The sequence below is a fragment of the Danio rerio genome, chromosome 7 (genome assembly GCF_052040795.2).
Source record: "Danio rerio strain M-AB ecotype USA chromosome 7, GRCz13ab, whole genome shotgun sequence".
Classification (NCBI taxonomy): Eukaryota; Metazoa; Chordata; class Actinopteri; order Cypriniformes; family Danionidae; genus Danio; species Danio rerio.
The window spans coordinates 64396297-64421832 of NC_141027.1; the positions used below are offsets into that span (position 1 = coordinate 64396297).

At 41.2% G+C, this 25536-nt stretch overlaps 1 protein-coding gene across 1 annotated transcript; it reads right to left on the bottom strand.

Annotated features, from left to right (window-relative positions):
- Window positions 1-402: 402 nt before the first annotated feature.
- LOC147843238 (uncharacterized) lies at window positions 403-24033 on the bottom strand. The gene is made up of 4 exons (XM_087262046.1): window positions 22802-24033; window positions 2170-2288; window positions 1510-1578; window positions 403-1432 (listed from the first exon to the last, which is right to left on the bottom strand). Exon 1 carries the CDS (start codon window positions 23358-23360, stop codon window positions 22836-22838), a length of 525 nt encoding a protein of 174 aa, XP_087118172.1. The 5' UTR covers window positions 23361-24033; the 3' UTR covers window positions 403-1432; window positions 1510-1578; window positions 2170-2288; window positions 22802-22835.
- Between the last annotated feature and the right edge of the window lie 1503 nt (window positions 24034-25536).

Sequence of the window (25536 nt, forward strand, 5' to 3'; positions counted from 1 at the left end):
TTTTTAAAGAAGTCTCTTCTGCTCACCAAACCTGCATTTGCTCCAAAACACAGCAAAAACAGTCCAATTATTATTATTATTATTATTATTATTATTATTATTATTATTATTATTATTATTATTATTATTATTATATTATTATTATTATTATTATTATTATTATTACTATTATCATTACTATTATTATCAATATTTATTAGCATTTGTTTAGTTTTTTTTTTCTTTGATGATTAAAATATTCAAATAGCTGATAAACCTGAAATAAAAAAGCTTTTGTAGCATTATATTACAATATTAAACAGCTTGGAGCAAGCAGAATTATTGACTTTTTTTCTTTCTTTTTTTTAATGAACAGTTTTATTTAACAAGGATATTTTAACTTGAGCAAATGTAACGATAAAGTCATTTAAAATGTCTTGCATGTTTAATTCTGATAAATGCAGTTCTTCTGAAATTTCTAGTAATCAAAGAAAGCTGAAAATCTTCTCCCTGTAAGCCTGTCCGCTCTGCCCACCAGGATGTAGATGTCTGTCTGAAGGACTGCAGTCCCACCTGAAAGAAGAAGAACAGGATGCTAAACTACATAGAAATAGAAATGAATTCATGTGTAAAGTACTGACTATCGTGACCTCAGTTCAGATGAATACAGTAATTTGACCTTATTTTATTGCGCATGTCATGTAAATGTGTTACATCTACTGGGATGAACGAGTTAAACAAATATGTCACCCAAAAATAAAAATCCCCCATAAACATTTATACACCTGACCTGAGTCTGACTTGAGGGTATACTGTATGATGGAGTAAATGTTGGGGTAATTTTCATTTTCGGGTGAACTATTCTTTTAAGCCAAAGTTGTCAATAGACCCTTTTCACATTTCTGTCGTCATAGTAGGGAAAACTTAGAGCGCAGTGAATGGGAGAGTAAGTACAACAAATAACTTAATAAAATAATAAAGACAATCTCCACAATGGTGTTATAAAGACTTTCAGAAAAGGAAAAAACTAGTGTGCGACTGATGACAGCAGCCAGAGGAGAGAATAACATTAATTTTACTCTCAGCCTCGTAGACGCTGCATTGGAAACACATGGCACAAGCGATAATTCATTTTTTGTAAGTCGAAGCAAGATGATATGATACATTCATAAACACATATAAATGTTCATATGTTTTTTTTTTAAATCAAAATGTTAAAAACTTTTAAGGATTTCAGATGTCGAAGACAGCTAAACACGTCAGGCTTGTGAAAAGGGTACAGTAGTATCAGAAAGCTATCAGTAAATCGTTGTTATGTGTTTTGTGTCTGCTGTGTTGTCCAACAGAGGGTTCCAGAAACTGGCGGATGGTTTTTGAAGGTTGTCTGTCGCTTTCAAGATGGCCAGCCATTCTGGATCAAACTCAAGCTTCTTGTAGGAGCTTCCTCCACAATCTGCAATGACAAAACAACGGAATCTACTTCTGGATCTCACTAAACATGCTGAATGATGGAAACAGCAGGATCATTACCTGAAAGAAGACATTCGACAAGTGAGAGAAAACTGTTGATCTTCAGCAGCATTATTCATGATTCTCAGCCTGAAGAGACAAACAGCTTATTGTTATTCATTTTAAACTGATCTCTACATTTAATTCAGCCTTTTTCACACATTTCATGCCTGAAGCCTGTAACTGAAGGGATATAAAGTCAGATTTGAGTTCACATTGTCATAAATAAAAAATAATGAAAACGTGAGCCATTCGCAAGTACATTGTTTTCTTTTTGTTTAAAATTACTTTTATGACACAAAATTTCAAATATAGATGAAAAAATCTTCCACAGCCTTATGTTTTAACTGATATAGTGTATGTTACACTTTATATCCGCATCACTTATTGCTTAATAGAACTAAAAACTTGCTTTTATTATAGCTGAAAACAAACAAACAAAAACAAAAAAAAAAAACAAATAAGACTTTACCCAGAAGAAAAAAAATATTATAGGAAACACTGTGAAAAATCTTCTGTTAAACATCCTGTGGGGAAAAAAAAACATTTACAGATGGGTGAATAATTTTGACTTCATTTTACAATGAAGGCATTTTAGTTGGCTATGTGTGAAACAGGCTTAATCCAAAGGTAACCAAAAGCTTTTTTAAAAGCACTGAGTGACAGTGAATAAGTACCGACCTGGTGCTGCATCAGTGTTGAGTTCAGAGCAGGTGAGAAGAGATCCAGTCTCTGGCCTGCAGGTGCTCTAGAAGCCCGGCAGCAGCAGCAGGACTTCCCAAAGTACAGCTCTCCACCAACTGTTCAATTCAAGTCAGGTTTATTTGTACAGCACTTTTTACAATAATTATTTCAAATCAGCTTTACAAAAGGTGCACATTACTGTATTACAATCAGATTAAGTCAAAGTAACAATCAAATTTATGTTATTGTATACAGACATAGTTATCGTGCAATATTATAGCATATAGGTCAGGGATTCTCAACCAAAGGGCCGCGGCCCGCTAGTGGGCCTCAGCAACCCTGCAGGTAGGCCACGATATGACCTCTCAATATTATACTATAATATAGTATGCTATATTAAAATGATGGAAGTCATGCGCTTCTCCTGTTCTCCTACACATCTCCTGTTCTCTAATTGATCACTTCAAACTCAACACAAGCGCAAAAACAGCTTGATCTTCGATGACTTTACGCATGTCTGTTCAATCCCAAACTATGCGTGAAGTGAAAGTGAAAGTCTCTCTTTGTGTATTTTTTGTGAACTATTTAATACATCTGCATAGTTGTCTAAATAAATGTCCTGTGAGTGTTTAATAAGAGACGCGCACCACAGGAGGATCTAGCAAGGCTCAATGCATGTTTCGACCATAGAATGTAAAATAAACTTGGATATGAGCTTCAGACCAATAATATCCTGCAATCTCAACTGCCATCAGATCGACTCGTTTCAACAGATTTAAGGTGTTTAACTTTATTTTACAATTGTCTGTAAAGTTTTGATATATTTAATAGTAGATTTTCAGTCAGTCCAGTTTAAAGTAGAAGCTGTTCTTTTGCAGTTTCCCTGTTGATTTGTGGTTCTCTTTGAATCTGTGTATGTTTTTTTTTTTAAATAAATAAATTATATATATTATAGTTGTAACGAGGAGACTGACACGGAGGGATCCATTATGCCGTATTTATTGCTCAAGCACTTATTCACACACACAATATGCACTAACGTGCAAACACACAACAACAACAGTCTATGATGAATAAAGACTGGCGATGAATAGACACAGGGAGTATTACCAGGCATAGGTAGAGGGCAGGCTGCTAGTATCAGAGTCCGTGAACCACGTGTGGGTCGTGGGCAGGTAGCGAACATCAGAGTCCGTATAACAGGCGTGGTTCGTGGGCAGGCAGCGAGTATCAGAGTCCGTATACAAGGCGTGGGTCGTGGGCAGGCAGAAGGCGAAGCAGAGTCAAGAAACAGGCTGGAGTAATACACAAGGAGTCAGGCAGGAATAACGGTCAGAAATGCTGGCCGGGGCTAAACAAGACTTCGCACTGAACGAGCGTTTGGTGCTGGCTTATAAAGGGTACGTAGGTCATTAGCGGGATTCAGTTCAGGTGTGCATGATCAGGGTAAATGGATGATGTAATGCTTAGAAGTCCGGAGATGGTGGCCTCTGCTGGCCAGCGAGGGGAATTACTGGGACCGAGTCGGTGACAGAGCCCCCCCCCAACGAACGGCTCCTGAAGTGAGAAGAGTCTCGACGCCGGGGTCTTCCACGGGGGCGAGGGGCCGGCATATCCGGGTGCTGTAAGTGGAACTCATCCAGTAGTGTTGAATCAAGAATGTCCTTACGATTGATCCATGATCTTTCCTCCGGACCGTACCCCTCCCAATCGATGAGATACTGCAGTTGACCACCCCGGCGTCTGGATCTCAGGATCTCGTGGATCTGATAGGCTTCCTCTCCGTCGATCATGAGAGGCGGGGGACCCTGTTCACCGGCTGCCACCTCCCTATCCGCCTCGGCTGGACCAACAGCAGGCTTGAGCAGGGAAACATGGAAGGTAGAAGAAATGCGATAATGGTTAGGGAGTGTCAGTCGAAAGGAAACAGGTGAAATCTGACGTTCTATTTGGAAAGGACCCACGTACCTGGGACTGAGCTTTTTACAGGGGAGTCTCAAGCGAAGGTCTCTTGTAGATAGCCATACCCACTGTCCTGGGGAATACGTGGGACCAGGACGACAGTGACGATCGGCTTGTTCTTTAAACCTTCGGATAGCGTGTGACAGATGAGTGTGAGCTGCGTTCCAGACCTCCTCACTCCTTTGAACCATGTGTCGACTGCGGGAAGGTCAGTGGTCTCACCGGACCAGGGAAACAGGGGAGGTTGGAAACCTAATACACATTGAAACGGGGTTAGACCTGTGGCTGCATTTCTCAAGAAGTTTTGTGCGTACTCCGCCCACATTAGGAACTTGTTCCAGTCAGATTGGTTGGCGTGACAGTATGTGCGGAGAAAGCGCCCGATCTCCTGATTAAGGCGTTCTGTCTGACGGTTAGACTGAGGATGATAGCCGGAAGTTAGACTGATGTTGATCTGGAGGTTCTGGAAAAAAGCTGACCATAATCGGGATGTAAACTGGGGACCTCGGTCTGAGACGATGTCTTCGGGAAGACCATAATAGCGAAATACATGTTCGCACAGAAGCTCTGCAGTTTCAAAGGCTGTGGGTAGCTTGGGTATGGCAATGAGTCGACAGGCTTTAGAGAAGCGATCCACAATCGTGAGGATAGTGGTCTTTCCTTGTGACAGGGGCAAATCCTTAATGAAGTCTGTGGCTATGTGAGACCAGGGTCGACGGGGAATCTCCAAAGGTTGCAATAAACCAGCTGGACGATGACGGGAGTGTTTAGCCATTTGGCAGGGAGAACATTTATTCAGGAAGTTAATCACATCCTTATTCAGGGAGGACCACCAGTACCGAGACTGAATCATCTGAGCCGTAGCAGTGCTGCCTGGATGACCGGAGCTGGGGTGACTGTTTATTTCAACTTCTCACTGAGCATGGGGGGCACATATATTTTGTCCTCGGGACATGCCTGCGGAGTAGGAGTTTGTTCGGAAGCCTGCCTGATCTCATGCTCGATGTCCCATCTAATGGGTGCAATAATCAATGGGTCTTTAAGGATGGGTTCTACCTCCTCTAGCGAAGTTTCCTCGTCAGAGATACGAGAGAGAGCGTCCGCCTTAATATTCTTGGAGCCTGGAATGTAGATGACTTGAAAATCAAATCGAGTAAAGAACAACGCCCATCGGGCTTGTCTGGGATTCAGGCGTTTACATGAACGAATATACTCCAAATTCTTGTGATCAGTAATGACGGTGAACGGGTGTTTTGCTCCCTCAAGCCAATGTCTCCATTCCTCGAGTGCAGCCTTCATGGCGAGAAGTTCTCGGTTACCCACATCATAGTTTCTCTCAGCAGAATTCAGCTTACGGGAATAGAATGCACAGGGATGAAGCTTATTCGTAGTAGGGGATCTTTGGGACAGGATGGCTCCGATACCGGAATTAGAAGCGTCAATTTCCACAATAAAGGGTCGTGTGGAGTCTGGGTGACACAGAATGGGTGCCTCCGTGAAGCGAGCTTTGAGTTGGTTGAATGCCCGAATGGCTTCCGAGTTCCATTTTAGACGGGCATTATTGGCTTTTACCATCGCGGTGAGAGGAGCAGCTACTGAACTGAAGTTTCTTATGAACCGTCTGTAGAAGTTGGCAAATCCCAGGAAACGTTGTAACTGCTGGATGGTTTCGGGTTGTGGCCATTGAGTGACAGCGTCAACTTTCTGCTGATCCATAGCAACTCCCTCGTGACTGATGATGTAACCCAGGAATGAAATACATGTCTGATGAAACTCACATTTGGATACTTTGGCATATAATTGATTCTGGATGAGGCGTTGTAGCACTGCTCTGACATGTTGAATGTGTTCTGGTAGGGAATTGGAGTAAATCAGGATGTCGTCAATGTATACGATGACCCACTTATTGAGCATGTCTCGAAATATCTCATTGATAAAGGCTTGAAACACGGAAGGACTGTTAGCTAGGCCAAAGGGCATAACGAGATATTCGTAGTGCCCGTTATTGGTAGAGAAGCCGGTCTTCCACTCATCTCCTTGGCGAATACGAACAAGGTTGTAAGCATTACGGAGATCCAATTTGGTGAAATATTGAGCTGAGCGGAGCTGTTCAAGTGCTGCTGGAACTAGTGGTAGGGGATAACGGTATTTACTGGTTATTTCATTCAGACCTCTATAATCAATACAAGGGCGTAAACTGCCGTCCTTCTTCTTGACAAAAAAGAACCCGGCTGAAGCAGGTGACGTAGAAGGTCTTATGAATCCCTTCTCCAGTTCCTCAGAGATGTAAGAGTTCATGGCTTCGGTTTCAGGTTGAGAGAGAGGGAATATGCGACCACGAGGGGGCGTGGTGCCGGGCAATAGTTCGATGGCACAATCATACTCACGATGAGGTGGGAGTTTGGTTGCTTTTCTCTTGTTAAAGGCTTAGAGTAAATCGTGATACATTCTGGGAACTTTACAGAGTTCAGAATCCTCCAAACTAGAGATAACATTAATCTGAATGGTAGATACGGAGTATAGACACTGGGTTAGACACCTCTCACTCCATTTTACAATCTTACCCGTCTTCCACGAGACTTGGGGATCATGACGTTGTAACCAGGGGAGTCCGAGAATCACATTGTGACGGGGAGAGTCGATAACGAGAAGGGAGATTTCTTCCACATGGAGAGAGCCTGTGCGAAGACATAAGGGCTGAGTTTGGTACTTTGTCCTTTCCCCAGGGGGCGCCCATCTATAGCAGTGATGGCTAGAGAGGAAGTACAGGAAGTTAGAGGGATGGAGTGAGCAGCAGCAAACTTGCAGTCAATAAAGTTACCAGCGGCTCCTGAATCGACCATAGCCAAAGTCGAAATCTCAACCTCCTCATACTTTAAACAAACAGGTACACTCATAGTGTCATTAGTGGTCGTGAAAACGGTGGTTGTTCTCACCGGAAGTGCCTTCGGTGGAGGTTTATTGGGACATAAGTTCTTCATTTGACCTGAAAGTCCGCAATACAGGCATAATTGGTTCCGTCTCCTCCGTTCACATTCTTCGGGGGTCAAGCGAGTTCTACCCAACTGCATGGGTTCAGTGGGAGTTTCAGGGGATACAGGACTGGACATAGCAGAGCATATGGGGTTACGGGTGCGAAGCAAGGTGTCTAACCTGATTGACAGTTCGATGAGTTGATCCAGAGTCTTCCCCTCATCCCGACATGCCATTTCCTTTTGCAATTCTGGTCTTAGAGCTTTGCGGTAGAGTGTAGTGAGTGGATCATCAGCCCAGCCTGTTTGCGCTGCCAGCGTGCGGAAGTGCAGAGCGAATTCAGCTGCGGGTCGATCTCCCTGTTGCACACATAAAAGCTCCTCACCAGCGTTACGACCACCCTCGGGGTGATCAAACACAGTGCAAAAGCGCTTGAGAAAGTCATTGAATGAGGGGAATATCGGGGTACTATCTGGCCAAACAGCAGTAGCCCAGTCTAAAGCTTTGCCAGTAAGCAGTGAACATACAAAAGGGATTTTTCCATTCTCATCCTTAAATAAGTAGGGTTGTTGGGCAATAAATAGTTTACACTGCAGCAAGAAGCCTTTACATTTAGCTGGGTTACCTGAGAATTTATCGGGGAAAGCCAAGCGTACTCCTGAAGCATTCTGAGTCTGGGTTTGCATGGGTTGAGTCGGAGAGTAGTTAGCGGTGAGTTGCGCTGTGGGAGCAGCTTGCAGGTTTTGCAGAGATCTCACCAGTTCATCGGTTAACTGAGTCAAATGAGTTAGTTGTTGTTGATGTGTGGTGAGTACCTGAGCCTGAGTGGTCACTTCCTGTGATAAAACCTGTATGGCTGCGAGATCCGTGTTGGGCGAAGTCTTCTGTAACAAGGAGACTGACACGGAGGGATCCATTATGCAGTATTTATTGCTCAAGCACTTATTCCCACACACAATATGCACTAACGTGCAAACACACAACAACAACAGTCTATGATGAATAAAGACTGGCGATGAATAGACACAGGGAGTATTCCCAGGCATAGATCGAGGGCAGGCTGCGAGTATCAGAGTCCGTGAACCAGGTGTGGGTCGTGGGCAGGTAGCAAACATCAGAGTTCGTATAACAGGCGTGGTTCGTGGGCAGGCAGCGAGTTTCAGAGTCCGTATACAAGGCGTGGGTCGTGGGCAGGCAGAAGGCGAAGCAGAGTCAAGAAACAGGCTGGAGTAATACACAAAGAGTCAGGCAGGAATAACGGTCAGAAATGCTGGCCGGGGCTAAACAAGACTTTGCACTGAACAAGCGTTTGGTGCTGGCTTATAAAGGGTACGTAGGTCATTAGCAGGATTCAGTTCAGGTGTGCATGATCAGGGTAAATGGATGATGTAATGCTTAGAAGTCCGGAGATGGTGGCCTCTGCTGGCCAGCGAGGGGAATGATTGGGACAGAGTCGGTGACAATAGTTATTAGCTGCGTCCCAAATGGCACACTATACACTATGCACTCATGCACTATGTACTTATGCACTTACACACTCAACAGGATAGTATATGTATGTAGTGTCGTCCCAAATGGCACACTAATGTGTTTTTACTAAGCGGAAATTCAAGCCGTTTCCCTGATGACGTTTGACGGTCGCCAAATCAGTGAAATAAACGACCGAATTATCAGATAATATCTGCCGTGAGTATTGCCGCATTCACCATCGGGAGGTGCTAAAATCACTCTAGTAGGAGAATTTTGCTTTCACCATCCAAAATAAATAAAGTTATTCAACATGTGCGTCTGATAGCTCCGCCCCTTCCGCTACGTAAGCAAACCTGCAGTCGTTGAGTGCGTGAAGTGTCCATCATTCCACACTTCTTTTTAGCGGCTGAATGAGTGCATCATCCGGGTAATTAAAGTGCACTTATTATTTTTAGAGTTTTCAGTGTGAACACACTACTTACACTATTTATACTACAAAATGGCGTAGAATAGTGCATAAGTATGCGATTTGGGACGCAGCTTTAGTTTTATATATATATATGTAATGTAATTTTATATACAACCTATAATATATCAAATTTTATTTATTTTTAATATACAGTTGAAGTTTATTTTTCCCCAATAACAGCAGATAAGAGCAGATTTATTTCAATGCATTTCTAAACATAAGTTTTAATAAATGATTTCTAAGAACCGATTTATTTGATCTTTGCCATGATGACAGTAAATAGTATTTGACTGGATATTTTTCAAGACAGTTTTATACAGCTTAAAGTGACATTTAAAGGCTTAACTAGCTTAATTAGGTTAACTAGGTTTGACTGATTGATAGTTGTTGGATTTCAGATTAACCAAGTCTGTTTAACTCTGGACTTCCCCTTTATGTAGCTTATTTGCCTGATTTTTTACTTTTTTAAAACTTGTGTTAAATTGTGTAATCATTTGATATAGCTTAATAAATGTGTAACATACTTATATTGTAATATTGAATTAGTTGTTTTCATTGTAGTATATTTTTAATAGTGACACATTTTAATCAGTTATGAGACAATGTTAATGTAATGTAACTGTATTAAATGTGCTCATGGCCGAAAATTTCATTTAACAGTGGGGGTAATAAATATAAAATTTCTCATGGGCATTTTTTTTTAAAGACAGAAATAATGCAGTCATATTATTAAGTTCCACAGTGGGAAAAATGCAATGACAAGTTTCAATGAAGAAGAAGATTTTTTTTCAAAGCTGTTCACTGCATTGTTTATGTCGTTTACAGTCAAGCCATCAACACACAATAAAATTTAAACTGCTATTTTGAAAACGATTTGTAAAATAAGCCATGTTTTGTAATTTAATCAATTATTAAATAATTGGTAACACTTTACAATAAGGTTTATTAGTTAATGCATTTACTAACATGAAATAATCATGAACAACACTTTTACAGCATTTATTACTCATAATTGAACATTTACTAATGCATTACTAACATTCAAGTCCATGCTTGTTAACATTAGATAATGCACCATGAGTTAACAAACTAACAATGAACAACTGTATTTACATTAACTAACGTTAACTAGCATGAATATATACTGTAGTAAATGTATTGTTCATTGTTTGTTCATGTTAGTAAATGCATTACTTAAAGAGCCCATATTATACATGAAATAGGGTCATATCCTGGTTGTAAGGGTCTCCAACAACAGTCTAATATGCATGCAAGGTCAAAAAACACTTTCATGGTCTTATAATCTGCATTTATTTTTACCTAATTATCCCAGCGACTCCTGTATGAATCGTCCAGTGATTCATTTGTTCCCAAACCCCTCCTTAGCGTGAAGCTAATCTGCGCTGATTGGACCGATGACAGTCTGTCGCGATTGGTCGACTGCCTTCAGTCAGAGAGGGAAATGGCCAATAGCTAATCAGCAATTTAAAAAGTAATCACAGTTCATACACGCTCGATAGTGTAGACGTGGATTTTAGCTGCCACACTATGGCGAGTGGATAGTGCCACGGATAACCGAACGAAGGAGACAGTCGTGTACTCGCCATACCACACACACACAAAAACACACACACACCTCCGGATGACAACGCTCCCGCTTCCGCCCGCACCCGCCAGGTTTTAGCCTGAGAACCCGCTCCGTTTTCTGCCCGCCGCGCCCGGTCCCGCTAGAGCGGAGAACACAACCAAAAATCACCCAGTATACAGTCCAGACAGCCAAGCTGTCTGTATAAACACACACACACAGCACAAAGCACACAAAGCTCGTTCGTTCGTTCTCTCTCTCTCTCTCTCTCGCTCTCTCTCATACGCGCGCGTGCGCACTAACACACACACACAAGCACCACGCAGACTCTCTCTTTCTAATTCGCATAGCAATATCCGTGATATTGCTAGACAGCCCGCTCCCGTCCCAAATTAAACCCGTTACCGGGGTTATCCGTGCTAGAGTTCTGCTCCCGCGATTTATTCGGAAATTTATTCCCGCTATACGAGCGTATGGGACGCTCAGGGGGTTCAGGTGTCGTGCACACAAGATGAAAAGGGTAGTTCCGGTAAGAGAACAGGAGAAGGATTCCCAGTTTTGTAAGTTTAATCAAGCTGCAATGTCATTACACACATGTGATCCATAATCAATTACACACTGGTGTAAAACATGTACAAATCGGTTGCACAGTCCAGCCAGCCGATCGGCAGCCTGTGTCTCTCCAGCCGTCATGACTGCCTTTTGCCACTGAACTCCTTATCATGAAACCTTCCTCTAGGGGTCGTTAAAGGGCTTTCTCACACAGCCGCCCCCAAATGTAAGTGAGTACATTTGAAATAGTGAGATATCCTAACTAAGTATCGGGATTAACAGGGTCATCATCAGTGTGTTTCGGTAGAGGGACTAAACGAGATACGGGTCTAACATAAGTGCGGTTGCGTACCTGAACCTCAACCGATCTGGTTCGCCCATCAAGTCCAGGAAAGGTATTAGTTACTTTCCCTACTGGCCAACATGCTCGTGGGAGTTGTGGGTCCACTATCAGTACCACTTGGTCTAGCCCAATTTCCCCACCATCTTTGCGCCACTTCTGCCTTTCTTGTAAATTTGGTAAATAGTAGTGTATGAATCTAGACCAAAAATGGTCAGCAAGTATTTGACTATGTTTCCATCTTCTGGTTCCCAGAACATTACTTGAGTCGTAAAATACTTGTGGGAGAGAAGAATCATGGCGACCCATTAAAAGAATGTTGGGTGTAATAGGGTCCAGATCCGATACATCGGAAGACACATATCCCAGAGGCTTGGCATTTAGGATGCCTTCTACCTCGATGAGCACTGTTCGCAGTACAGTCTCAGTCACTGTTAGATCCTTCAATACTACTTTAAGGGCCTGTTTTACTGACTTAACCTCCCGTTCCCAAACTCCCCCAAAATGAGGGGCTCCAGGTGGGATAAATCTAAATGTAATTTGTTGTTCTGCCAATTGCTCTCTGAGTTGGGGAATCATAGATTCGTAGGCTGCTCTCAATTCTTTGTCTCCTCCAACAAAGTTTGTCCCATTATCACTAAGGAGCTCAAATGGTTTCCCTCTTCGTGATATGAATCTGCGGAGAGCCATTAGGAATGCGTCTGTATCAAGACTTTCTACTAGGTCAAGATGGAGACAACGAGTGGTCAAACATTTGAATACTATTCCCCACCTTTTCTCTGTCCGTCTGCCAATCTTCACTGTGAATGGGCCAAAGCAATCCATTCCAGTGGAGTAGAATGGGGGTTTGTACAAACGAAGACGTGTCGGTGGAAGGTCAGCCATCTTAGGCATTTTTGGCTTAGCACGCCATTTCTGGCAGTCTGTACACAAGTATTGATGCTTCTTGATGGCTTCCCTTCCTCTCAGAATCCAGTATCGTCTTCTTACCTCAGCGAAGACTCGCTCTGGTCCAGGATGTAGTAGGGTGGTATCATAATCCTTGATTAGAAGCTTTGTGAGGTAGTGTTGTGGATCAAGAACAACAGGGTGTGTCGTGTCTAGTTCCAGATGATGAGCATGTCTTAACCTCCCTCCAACCCTAATAAGTCCACTGACCTCATCATACTCAGGTGATAAAGATGCTAATCTGCTGTTGGATGGTAATGGTCTATTAGTGGTAAGAGCTTTAAACTCTTCCGGAAAGGAATCTCTTTGAGACTGTTGTAGGAGAAGTTTCTCTGCTAGAATGTAACTACCTGACTCATCTTGCGGCTGGGTTTGAGGTGTAGCCGCCCCGTGAAGGGATGTCACAGTGGCTTTTAATAGTTCAGCCCATGTGCTGAATTGATTGACATCAGGGAGGGTGGTGTCTGGACAGGTAAGAACATGCAGACAGATTACTGACTTTTTTAATTCTGTCACTGGTTCTGGTTCATCTGCTGGTAAAGTGGGCCAGCATGAATCTGGCTGATATAGAAATGGTGGTCCATTAATCCAGTGGCAAGGTGGCGTCAAACTGTTTAAGGTCTGACCTCGGGTTATGACATCAGCAGGGTTGTTCGCTGAATCAACATATCTCCACGAATTAATGTTGGTGAGTGACTGGATCTCGGCCACTCTTGTTCCAACAAAGACTTTGTATCTGCACGAGTCAGATTTAAGCCATTGTAGCACTGTAGATGAGTCTGACCAGAGAATGATGTGATTGATGTCAACAGTTAATTCTTCTTGGAGTATGTTAGCTACTTGTGCCCCAGTGAGTGCTGCACTCAATTCTAATCGGGGGATTGTCATTTGTTTCCGAGGTGCTACTCTTGAGCGGGCTAACACAAATGAAATGTGCACATGTCCTTGATCATTTTCAGTGCGCATGTAGGCTACAGAGCCGTAAACCCTTTCGGATGCATCGCAAAATATATGCAATTCCCGATTAAGTTTGTCTGCCTGCCAGTCAGAGGGGCTGTAGCACCTGGGGACTGCAATGTGATTCAAACCTTGGAGCTCTTGTAGCCAGGTTTGCCATCGGCTTAACAAACTCTCAGATGTGATTGGGTCATCCCATGTTAGGTTGGTCTTCCACAAATCCTGGACCAGTACTTTCGCTCTAGTTGTAAAGGGAATTAGATAACCAATTGGATCATATTGAGAAGCCAACACTTTGTAGACATTGCGTAAAGTGGGCTCAAAGCATTCGATCTGGCTGGGTTTGTAACTGAATGAGTCTGAGAGGCAGTTCCATAGTAGCCCTAGTGTCCCTTCTAGGAGGTCAGTACTCTTTTGTGATAGCCAAAGTTCGCTATTGGAAGATCTAGCATCAGGAGGGAGATGCTGAATGACCTCTGGTTTGTTACTGGCCCATTGACGGAGCTCAAATCCACAGGTGAGCAAAAGTTGTCGTAAGTTGTCTACTAATGCTCTAGCTTCAGCAACAGTTTGAAGGCTATGGAGACAGTTATCCACGTAAAAGGAACCTTTAACTGTACTCTCCAGTACTGGGTCTCCATCGGAGTGGGTCTGAGCAATCATCTGGAGTGCATATATGGCACAGCACGGGCTGCACGTGGTGCCGAACGGTAAGACTTGCCATTCGTAGATCTTGGGTTGGTTGCTCCTTTGCATATCTCTCCACAGGAAGCGTACTACAGACTTATCAGTAGGCAAGAGGCGAACCTGGTGGAACATTCCTTTCACATCTCCGCTAATGGCTACAGGATTTTCGCGGAACCTCAGTAATACACCAAGTAATGATGGACCAAGGATGGGCCCAGGTAAAAGTATGTCATTTAGAGCTTGCCCTTGGTAGGAATAAGAACAGTTAAATACTATTCTGTCTTTGCCGTTATGTGTCACCATATGGTGAGGGATGTACCACGATTCCCGGGATTCCTCTGCTTCTTCTGTTGATATCTCTGCCACATAGCCAGCTTGCTGCAGTCTTCTCATTTCCAAACAGTAAGCTTCAGCTTTCTTATGGTCTTTAGCGAGCTTGCGCTCAGTGCTTCGGAGATTAGCCATCACTGCTTCTTTGGGGGCTTTAAGAAGTTCAGCATTGGGTCGTCTGAGCAAGGGAGTGGCATAGCGCATGACTCCATTAACTTCTACCTTGGTGGTATCTGATTGAAGAAGCGAGAGAGCATACTGGTCATGTTTGGAGCGAGTGGCTGATTTTTCATTCGTATAGGGCAGAGTATCAATTTGCCAAAGGCGTTCCACATTTCTGAATAGCTCAGTATTCTGTGTGGTTGTGGTTATGTGGAGACATTGTGGTGTGGAAACGGAGGTCTGGCTGAGCCCAGTGGGACCTTGCAGGGTCCAACCAAGTCTAGTACAGATGGCTATCGGTCCATGTGAGGATCCCGTACACACTGGCTGGACAGGCGTAAGTAGATGTGGCATTTCAGACCCAATTAGTAGTAGAGGTTGGGCTTGGTCAATTGAAGGTAATGGCAGAGACTTAAGATGCTCATACTTGCGTTGGAGAGCGGGTACAGGGTAGGAATGTTTGGACAGTCTCAGATTATCTGCCGTGAAAGCATGAGAAATCAGGTATTTCCTGAATGGTTTGTGCAGTGGTGATACATAGAAGGATACATTGGCTCCTTTTAGATTAACCACATCTTGATGGACTGTGCGTAGTGTCAGCGTTTCAGGTTCGGTAGGGAGTTTTAACTGGTCCACTACCTGGGATAAGACAATGCTACGTTCCGAACCATCATCTAATACGGCGTATGCTTCCATGGCTTTCTCTTTATGGTGTAGTAGTACCTTAACTATCTTAAGCATTACCTTCTGAGACCTATTGGGCCGGTCTAAATAGACCTGTAGGCTGGGGACGTTAACCAACAGAACATTATTTTGTATTTGCGAAGCTGCTTCATGCAAAATGGTCAGATGTATCTCTTTGCACTTTGTACAAGGTTTTTTCAGAGTACAGTGGTCTGGAGGGTGAGTTCGCCCACATTTCCAACATCGTTTCTCTGTGGATAGCCACTCTACTATTTTCTCAGCTGTCAGCATTTTAAACTTAGGACATGCGTTAAGAAAGTGGTCCTTCATGTTACAGTATGGGCAGAAGGGTTGAATCTTAACAGGAGGTTTAGATTTTGGGTGTCCTTGCACTGCTGAACTACCATCGGTTGAATACAGAATGGATGTGGATTTCTCCTTTATGCGGAAAGGTGCTGACCTTGGCTGCTCTTTCTTAATAAATCTAGCATTTTCTGTTTGATACATTGTAGCTGCTTTATTAGAAATACGCTTTGCTTGCGACTTCATTTGTAGCCATTCTGATAGATCAGGTAAGGTATAGGTGCGATCCGTACCAGTCTGTAAAATACCTCGGCTGAAGCAGTACTCTACGAATCCATCCCTGTTCGATGGTGGCATCTTGCTTAGCAATCGGTCAACATGAGAGCCACAGCGCAACTCATATCCATTTGGGCCTTCCAAAGTTTTGAGCATGCCTACTAGAGTTTGGATGGACAGAGAAAAGGAGTCAAAAGCTTCTGCATCACCGAACTTGACTGCGGGGGCGTTCAGTATAATACTAAGTTCTGATTGGACTAGTTGCCGTGGCTGTCCATATTTATCTTGCAGTGCTTGCATGGCTGCGGTGTATGGCTTAGGGTCGTACATGTAAGCCTTTGCTAACTGCAGTGCGCTGGGGAGTTTTAAATGACTTAGAAGGACCTGATATTTGTAATGTTCACTCAGGTGAGGTTGATTATTCATTACATTTTCTAAGGCCATCTTTAATAAGGCAAAATCACTCTCTCTACCAGTGTCAAAATGTGGGATAGCTGGCTTAGGCACCCCGTAGGCAGAAGCGGCTAACATGTCAAGACCGGGAAATTGAGCTAGAGAAAGGTACAACCCTGACCAAATGGGAGAGGTATCAGGTGCGGGACCAGTGTACGGTGCAGATGTCCCATCAGGGCTAGAATGCATAGAGGGGTAGCATTGTACTTGTAGTGGAGATCCCACAGTTACAGTAGCGGGTGAGGGAACTACATTGTGGACCCTGACAGATGGTGCCTGACTATAGGTAGCAGAATTAGCAGCACAATATTGCGGCTTATTCACTGAAGATGATTCAAATGTCAAGGGAGCAACAAAATCTGAATTTGACATTAAGGTGGGCGGTATGGTACTTAATGCAGCTAATGAATTTGTAACTGTGTTGGGTTGAGTTATATTAGGAGTCGAGGTGACACCAATCAACTGAGGTTCAGATACAGCAACCGCACTGTTTGTTACAGGTAATACAGGGGGATGCATTACTGAAGACGCGGGTACAAAGGAAACGTGACAAGGAGTAGAGTGACTAGGCATTAATTGTACTGATGGTTAAGGTTCACAGCATTGTCATGTTGCGGGCTTACCTCAGGCCGAAGATCAACAGCTAGGCTGGACCGTGATGCATTAACACTGACATCTGGGGATTCCTGTTTAAGAAGTTCACACACAAATTTAGCAGCTTTAAGCTCGTTTTGTACCTTTTTTAGACGACGTCTGGTATCTACTTGCTTAGCTATTGACTCTCTAGCCTTAGTGGCTTGTTCCTGTATATACTGTGCTTCTCTAGCTTGTGTATCTAGTCTCTCACACTCTTTATCTACAATGGCCTCCTCTTCGATCTGCTGTTGTAGTTCTTCCAAGTCCATAGTCTTTAGTTTTTCTTCCAACATGGCAGCTTGGAGATCAGAAAGTCCGTGTCTAGGAAGTCTGTAGTGAGCACTTCTATGAGATCTAGATGATGTGCTGGACATGGTGCCTGCTGAAATGGATGTGGATGCATGCCTTGACCGCCTGGATGGTCTCTGCGAAGATGCACCAGTTTGAGGTACTTCAGGATGCAGGCTGGGAGGTAGCTGGATGTCGTAGTCAGCTAGATGACCGGGGAGATGTCTCTCTCTGGGAGACCGAGGTCTGACGGCTGGATCAGCTTCACTGGGAGGTTCAGATTCCATCTTGTGACACACTCCGGCTCGAAGGACCATATACGAGCGTATGGGACGCTCAGGGGTTCAGGTGTCGTGCACACAAGATGAAAAGGGTAGTTCCGGTAAGAGAACAGGAGAAGGATTCCCAGTTTTGTAAGTTTAATCAAGCTGGAATGTCATTACACACATGTGATCCATAATCAATTACACACTGGTGTAAAACATGTACAAATCGGTTGCACAGTCCAGCCAGCCGATCGGCAGCCTGTGTCTCTCCAGCCGTCATGACTGCCTTTTGCCACTGAACTCCTTATCATGAAACCTTCCTCTAGGGGTCGTTAAAGGGCTTTCTCACACCCGCGGCTGTCCCCGCGCCAGATTTCTGCGGCGCGGGAATAAATTTCCGAATAAATCGCGGGAGCAGAACTCTAGCACGGAGCTCCATAAACAAACAGCACGCGCCGCGTTTTTAACGTGACTTTGCACGCGATAAGATAAAATATCCAGTTAACCTGATACAGTACACGCGGTTACAAGTAACAAATCACAACTAAATACATTTGCAAGCTAGAGTAAACGAGGCAACAACTTTAACCGCACGTACTTACACTTGAGAAATGGAAGAAACCCATCCTGACGTCCATCAGTTACTCTTTACTGATCCTTCCTTTAACAAACTCAGATGAAGTATTCTTTGTAGCATGTAGCTTCCAGAAGTTTCCAACTGCTTGGTTATAATGCTGATGTTTCATCTTTGGGTAGAGACTCAATATAATATCCATCTGCAGTGTGACTTCAATCGACCGGCATGTTTGTGTGCGTGTGTTTGTGGGTGTGCGTGTGTTTGTGGGTGTGTGTGTGTGTGTCTGGGTTTCTGCGTCAGAGGGCGGGGCCTCAGGTTTGAAATCTCCCGGGTTTGCGCGTGCACGTGAATAACTTGGTTTCGTTCGTACGTCATGGCGAAACACCTAATGAGTCGGTATCAAGGCGACTCGTTTGAAGCACTATGAGTCGACTCTTTTATAGATGAATCAACCGTTTTAAACACTGCACTGTAAAAAACTGCTGTTAAAAAACGGTCAGATTCTACGGTAAAATAATGTTTTTTCACTAAAACAGTAATATTCTGTTAAAAACAGTGCTTTCTGGGTAACATTTTTGTTTTCGAGAAAGTAACCAACTGCAGAAAACTGTGAGCTAACAGAGTTCAGATTCGATGTTTTGAAGTCTGTGTTTGAAATCACGCTTTGTGTCCTTGTTCACTATTTCATACACTAGTTAACTAATATAGTTCACCTGACAGTTTTAATGAACACTAATGAGTGAATTCAGACACTGATGAACACCTGCTGTTAATAATTACAATTACTGAAGAAAATAAACAAGAAACACAAACAGTGACTTGAGTTACAACATTAAATAAAATAAAATAAAATAAAACACCTTCAGTCTCAGCAGAGGATCATTAAATAACTCCACAAACAACAGCACACACTTATTACTGACTGATTTGACGTCCATACAATTCTCATTGAGATCCAACAGAAATTAAGGTGTTTTTTGTGTCACCGTAATGGAGTGAGGGGCTGATTTAGTTGGGTTCTTCACCCTTGAACTCATTTAATAAGACTTTCCAACTGCTGTAATTCAGAGTTTACAAAACATTTGTACTATAGCAATAAAGTTGGGAAGTCAAGAAATAGAGAAATCTATTTGTCTGAAATTAGTTCTAATAAATGTTTTGTTATAAATCTGGATGAAGGGCCTCATGCAATAGATTTTATGCTTAGTTGCTGGTATTAATTTAATTAATGAGAAGTGGAAACAGAAAAGATACCTCCGTAATTACTTAACAGTTAAGAAATAACATACAAAAACAGTTCAGTTATGATAAATACACACTCAGACCTCATGAATCTGACCTTGTTTCTCAACAATGGTAACATCTCAAATGTTTCATGCTGCAATGCATGCTGGGAGTGGCACTGTACAAATATCCCAGCATGCATTGCGGTATAAATAAATGTTGTATAATGGTCTAACGGTTTTCTTTATTTGTGTTTGATTCTGCTGTTGTTTATGTTTAGACTTTCAGTTGCCTGTTTGTGAGTTAAACTGTTAATTTTGTTAAATTTGTTGTCACCATTATTGAGGTTCATATGCTGATTATTGATGTCTCTTTGAGTGCGATTTACACCATAGAGCAGTGTTATTGTCCAAGATATTCTTAAAAACTTCCAGAAATCATTGCCATATATAGCATATAATGTAAAACAATAGATTTAACATTGAATAGGAGAAGTAAATTTTATTATACTAAATGAGAACAGACTCTGCCATTTAATAGCAACATGAACATCACCAGATCTTATTTAGGTTTTTGGCTGGCTTGCCTCAACAAAGGAGCTTTTTAAACAAAGTTCTTAACAATTGCAGCAGCCAAGATATATAAATGTTAAAAATGACAGGGCTAAGAGCCCAACTAAAGCAAACTCTGTTCTCCATGATGGTGACGTAAAACTTTAACTTTTTCTCAAGAAGAACTTTAGTAGATGTTATACAAAAATACATGTATTAAGTAATAGGTGTAGCTGGTAAAGATGTTTGTAAAGTTGTTTAATCATCCGCTGATCATTTAAATGATTTAATAATTTGTTGTTCTTCAGGTTATTTCATTATAAAGCTGTGACTAAAGTTTTGTATGTTCTGTTCTTGTTTTTTCCCTTCAGTATTTCTTCATTTGTTCATTGTTAATCCTCAATTATCATTTAATTAGTCAGTTAATTAATGAATTTACTTCAGCTTTGCTCCATGTTTCTTGAACACTCAGTAGTGTGGACACTTCAATTAAAACTGAAGTATAGGCTCTGGGGTTTAAAGGGTTAAAGGTGTGAGAGGTAAAAACACAGAGTAAAAATGTATTTTAACAGTAATATACTGTTAATTTACACAACGGAAGTAGACTGTAAAAAAACAGTATATTGCTGGCAACCACAGCTGCCAGTAGATTACTGTTAAATCAAGGAAAAAACAGTATTTTACTGTAAAACCTGAAGCTAATTTCTTCTGTGTGTCACCGTTGTGGAGTAGAGTAGAGCCAGTGTATGAGTTAAAGATGAACAATGAACTGCTGATGTTATTCTGCATGTTTCTCTATTTAAAGATAGCGGCTGTTTAGTGGCTGATGCAGTCAGAATCTCTCTGGTGATTCCAGATTTACATGTATGTGTGCTGTTGTGAAAAATAAGACATTAGAGTTAAACCGAACTTTTCTAATTAACTAAAATAAGTTATCATTATAAGTATGCTTCTAAGCATATATTGCACATTACTTCATAAACTCATTCAGCAGTTGACCAAGTTGAGGCAGTTGCTTTCAGTGAGCAAAATGAGTTCACTTGAGTATTGTGTAAATCAATGTAGTCCATGTATTTTTACAGCAACATACTGTAAAATAACAGTACATTGCTGGCAACTGCAGCTGCCAGTATTTTACTGCTTTTTAACGGGACAATTTTTAACAGTGTGTATTCTTACAGATTTAAGCCTTAGCTGGATACTTCACTTCACTTAGAGCTGTGTTACACACTACATGGAGGGGAATTTTCAAAAACCCATAATATGGGCTCTTTAACATTAATTAATGAACTTTATTGTAAAGTGTGACCAAATAATCAATACAGTAACTGATCGATGTAAATAAAAAAAAGAACCAAAGAAAAAATACCCAAAGAAAATAAAACTAACACTACAATAAAAAACAAGGAATTAAAAATGGTTTAAATTATATTTAAAATGAACAAAGACACTTAAGAACAGAATTGAAATTGATTATACAAAAAATACAGTGTAGTCAGTTCAGATTTAGCACAGTACTCATTTAGTAAATGCAAAGCTAAACAATATGCTAATTGTAATGCCGAATATTGAGCCAAGTCCTCACAAATAAAGCAAGGAAAACGGCTTTGGCATGTTAGATGCAGTGCACTATGCAACACGCTACTGTAAACAAGCTTACGTTAACTAGATAAGTACAATTTTAATAGCTAATAAAGCAGATTCGTGGAAACTTACATTGGTAATAAGTATTTTTGCAGCAGCTAATTTTTAAATGAGTCTGCATCCATTTCATCAAATAGAACTGAATGCCCTACATACTGGAGTTTTTAATTAATGGAGCCACAGCCACACACCTGAGGCCACACACCACAAGGTGTGTGCAGAGTAGGTGAACAGAGAAAGATGAACTGAAAAAGCAGGCAGTGGGCCAAACAACTGTGAGGAAGACACATTTTTTAGGTATATATGCATAATGTTTTTTAAAATAGAGACAACAGTGCTTTTTATATGCTCTGAAAACTGGATTGACACAGTTTCAATTTACTAGAACTTTTACGTTAACTGCTTTGACACAATATACTTTGTAAAAACACTTTATGCCATCTTGATCAGATCTCACCGGAAGAAGAGACAGTACTATATCAAAGTCATCTCCTAGCTAAATAAAGTATATAATAATAATAATAATAATAATAAAGATTATAATTTTAATAATAATAATAATAATAAGCGCTATAGAAATAAAGATGAATCGGTTTTTGGGGTATTTTTTAACCTGTTAGCCTGTGCTGTGTACATACATATACCACGTTTGTATGTGTGTGTGTGTTTTTGTGTGTGTGTGTGTGTGTGTATATATATATATATATATATATATATATATTTTTTTTTTTTTTTTTTTTTTTTTTTTTTCAGAGGATAGCTAACAGTAGCTTGCACTGGTCCATGTGTTTGAAGTTTCTTCCAGTCATTCAGGTGGCATCTTCTATCTGGAGCATCAGGCCAATACTGCTGTCCAGAATCAGGTGGTTTGCCTTGGTCGGACATCTCAGCTGAGATCTGTCCACTATGGGTGACCCTACCAGTATCTGTGAAGTACCAGTGGCGTAGCTCTCAGCCTCACTGATGCACACAAGCCCTCACAGCACGTCAAGCTGCAAACCGTGTGAGGGACCCTAACCTACCCTAACCCAACAGCCAACACTAACAACTAACAACCACTAATGTGCCAAAAACCACTCAGAGGAGACCAGCAACACGCAAGAAACCGCCTAGACAACCTTGCTAAACGCATGTCAACATCCAGCAAACCATCCAAAAGAATCCAACAACCTGAGAGCCGATGACCGTCACCAAAACATCCAGCAATGTGATAAAACTTGAATGAAAAGTTAAATTTGATTTCATGCAAACTTATTCTATAACTATATACAATATATACAGTATGTACATACGTGCCCTTGATCCTTCATCTGGCACTAGTATGGCTCAGTGCCTGGGCTTCTTCCTCCGGGGCTCCTTGGGCAGTGGCTCTCTGCTGATGTCCACCCTGAATCTAGGAGCGACGCTGGACTCGGACCTGCTCTCTGTGATGATCACACGTCCATCTGGTTGCTCGGTCTCCTCCAGTGCAGGCCGGTCCAGCTTCTCCCAGAGCCGCTGCTTGATCTCGAGTCCTTGCTGAAGACTGTATCGGCTAGCGCGTCTCTTCTTGGTGGAGCCCATCACACTGCAGTAGATCTGCTGAAAGTCCCGCACACTCCGACCGTGGATGGAGAGGGGCTCCTCCTGTGGACACTCACCCGCTGAGGAGGAGACTGATGCTGCGGGACGGAGGACAGGAAGAACAGCCGCGTTCTTCAGGTACCTCTCCTCCAGGGAAGTGTCCGACGAGCTGCAGGTGTCCGGCCTGGCCGCCGCTGCTGGCTCCTCAGAGGAAGAGACGCGCTCCAGCAGGAAGTCCTTCAGGTGCCCGGGGCGCGTCCTGGTTCTTGTCGAACGCCGCAGAGTCATCACGAACAACTTCAAACACTTCTCAAACTGCTGAAACTTTGCCAACAGGAGATTTGTGCAGAAGTTTGTAGATGATCAGCACTGATTACTTTATAGACAGTTGTGTGGATGTTTAAACCAATTCAAGTTGCTATGGTGACAGAATGACGACGAGACTCATTTAAATGTATACATTAATTGATTTCAGCGTTAAGTCAATTAGAGCAGCAAAAGCTGTGTGTTTACAGTACAGTATTTGTTAAATGTTACTAAATACAGAAAATATCTTAATAATCATGCATTACCATAGAAGCCCCATATACCTAAAAAATAAATATTGTCCTCGTTTTTCTTTATTATATTTTTACTTTTGAACTTCGTCATACGTTTGCACGTCAGAAGTCTGCTCACGTTAGCAGTGGCGTGGCAGCCCCTTTAATAGTGCGTGTGTGTGGTGATGCGACCCGTTTATATAATCACTTTTTAAGGACTTAAATTAATGTGTACGTCCTTAAAACATTAGTTCCAAAACACTACCTTACCATAGCCACAGCAGGGGTGGGCTGGATTGTGTTAACCTGTGAATATTTAAAATTTCAGTTTAAGACTGATGGTGTGTGTGTGTGTGTGTGTGTGTGTGTGTGTGTGTGTGTGTGTGTGTGTGTGTGTGTGTGTGCGTGTGTGTGTGTGTGTCTGTCTGATCTTGTTGACTGTTGTGTGTATTGTGTGTTCAGCTGGAACCAGAGGGATTACTGTGCTGGGTTCTGTCAGGAGCGCTGGGTCTCTCTCTGGTCCTCTCCTTCATTCTGGTTCCTCTTCCGTGTTTTTCATCCGAGCCGAGCCTACATGGCATATTTTTTATGTGTTTATATGTTTCCTCATTATCAATAACCAAGCAAGTGCATGATATTTAGTAATAATTATTTATTCAGTGTCTCACAAAAAATAGTATTTTAACATGTGTTCTCAAGGGACAGCACTATTGATCTTATTCTGCAATGCGCTTCTGATTCAGTTCCTTATGGAAAAAATACATATGAATAATAAAAGGCAGAAAGCAGTGAAACTACCAGTGTGTGTACATGACTATACAGACAAAGAAGAATGATATAATAATAAAATATCAGAGCATCGAGCAGCACAATGGGCTGTTTTAACCTCTAAAAATGTAAAAAGCAGCAGTAAAATTATTAATAGTTTATTGATTCTGAAAATATTTAGTGATCCATGCATAAATTTGTCATTTAATAAAGGAATCACAACTCTTAGTTGTACCCCTTAAACCCAAAATATTTGCTTAAAGTGTTTTATTTTTTACTATTATTTATTTATTTATTTAAATTTTAGTTGCATTTGTTTTATTTAGTATTTTGGTTTGATGTTATATTTAATGATGCTAATAATTATTGGTCTTTATTTATAATAATGATAATAATCCCATTTAAATACAGTTGTGGCAGAAGAAATAAGAGACCAAGAACTTTCTCTGGATTTATGGGTTTAAGTTAAATGCATTTTATTCTATAAAGGTCTGATAACATTTCTTCAACATTTCAAATAAAAATATTGTCATTTAGAGCATTTTTAATCAGCCACTGTCAGAAAAATGAACTGTGACTGAAAAGCAAGGTTAGTAAACTGACTACTTACTGTAACTCCTCTAAAGCTACTGTAAAACATTATTATCGTGTTGACTAAAATGAGCATGTCTGAAATCCTGATACTATACTATACTATATTATACTTCTAACAAAATAACTTAACAAAATTTTACAAAATAAAACAATAATAATGACAAATTACAAGATAAATTTACAATATCTAAAATTATTAAAATCTATTACAATCATTTTTTTATAGGAAAAACACACTATCTATTAAGCTAACTTTTTAAAGAAGTCTCTTCTGCTCACCAAACCTGCATTTGCTCCAAAGCACAGCAAAAACAGTCCAATTATTATTATTATTATTATTATTATTATTATTATTATTATATCTATTATTATTATCATTACTATTATTATCAATATTTATTAGCATTTGTTTAGTTTTTTTTTATTCTTTGATGATTAAAATATTCAAATAGCTGATAAACCTGAAATAAAAAAGCTTTTGTAGCATTATATTACAATATTAAACAGCTTGGAGCAAGCAGAATTATTGACTTTTTTCTTTCTTTTTTTAAATGAACAGTTTT

Coding starts and splice junctions, on each gene's coding strand:
- LOC147843238 (XM_087262046.1), bottom strand. CDS start 23,360: ATGACTCTGCGGCGTTCGACAAGAACCAGGACGCGCCCCGGGCACCTG.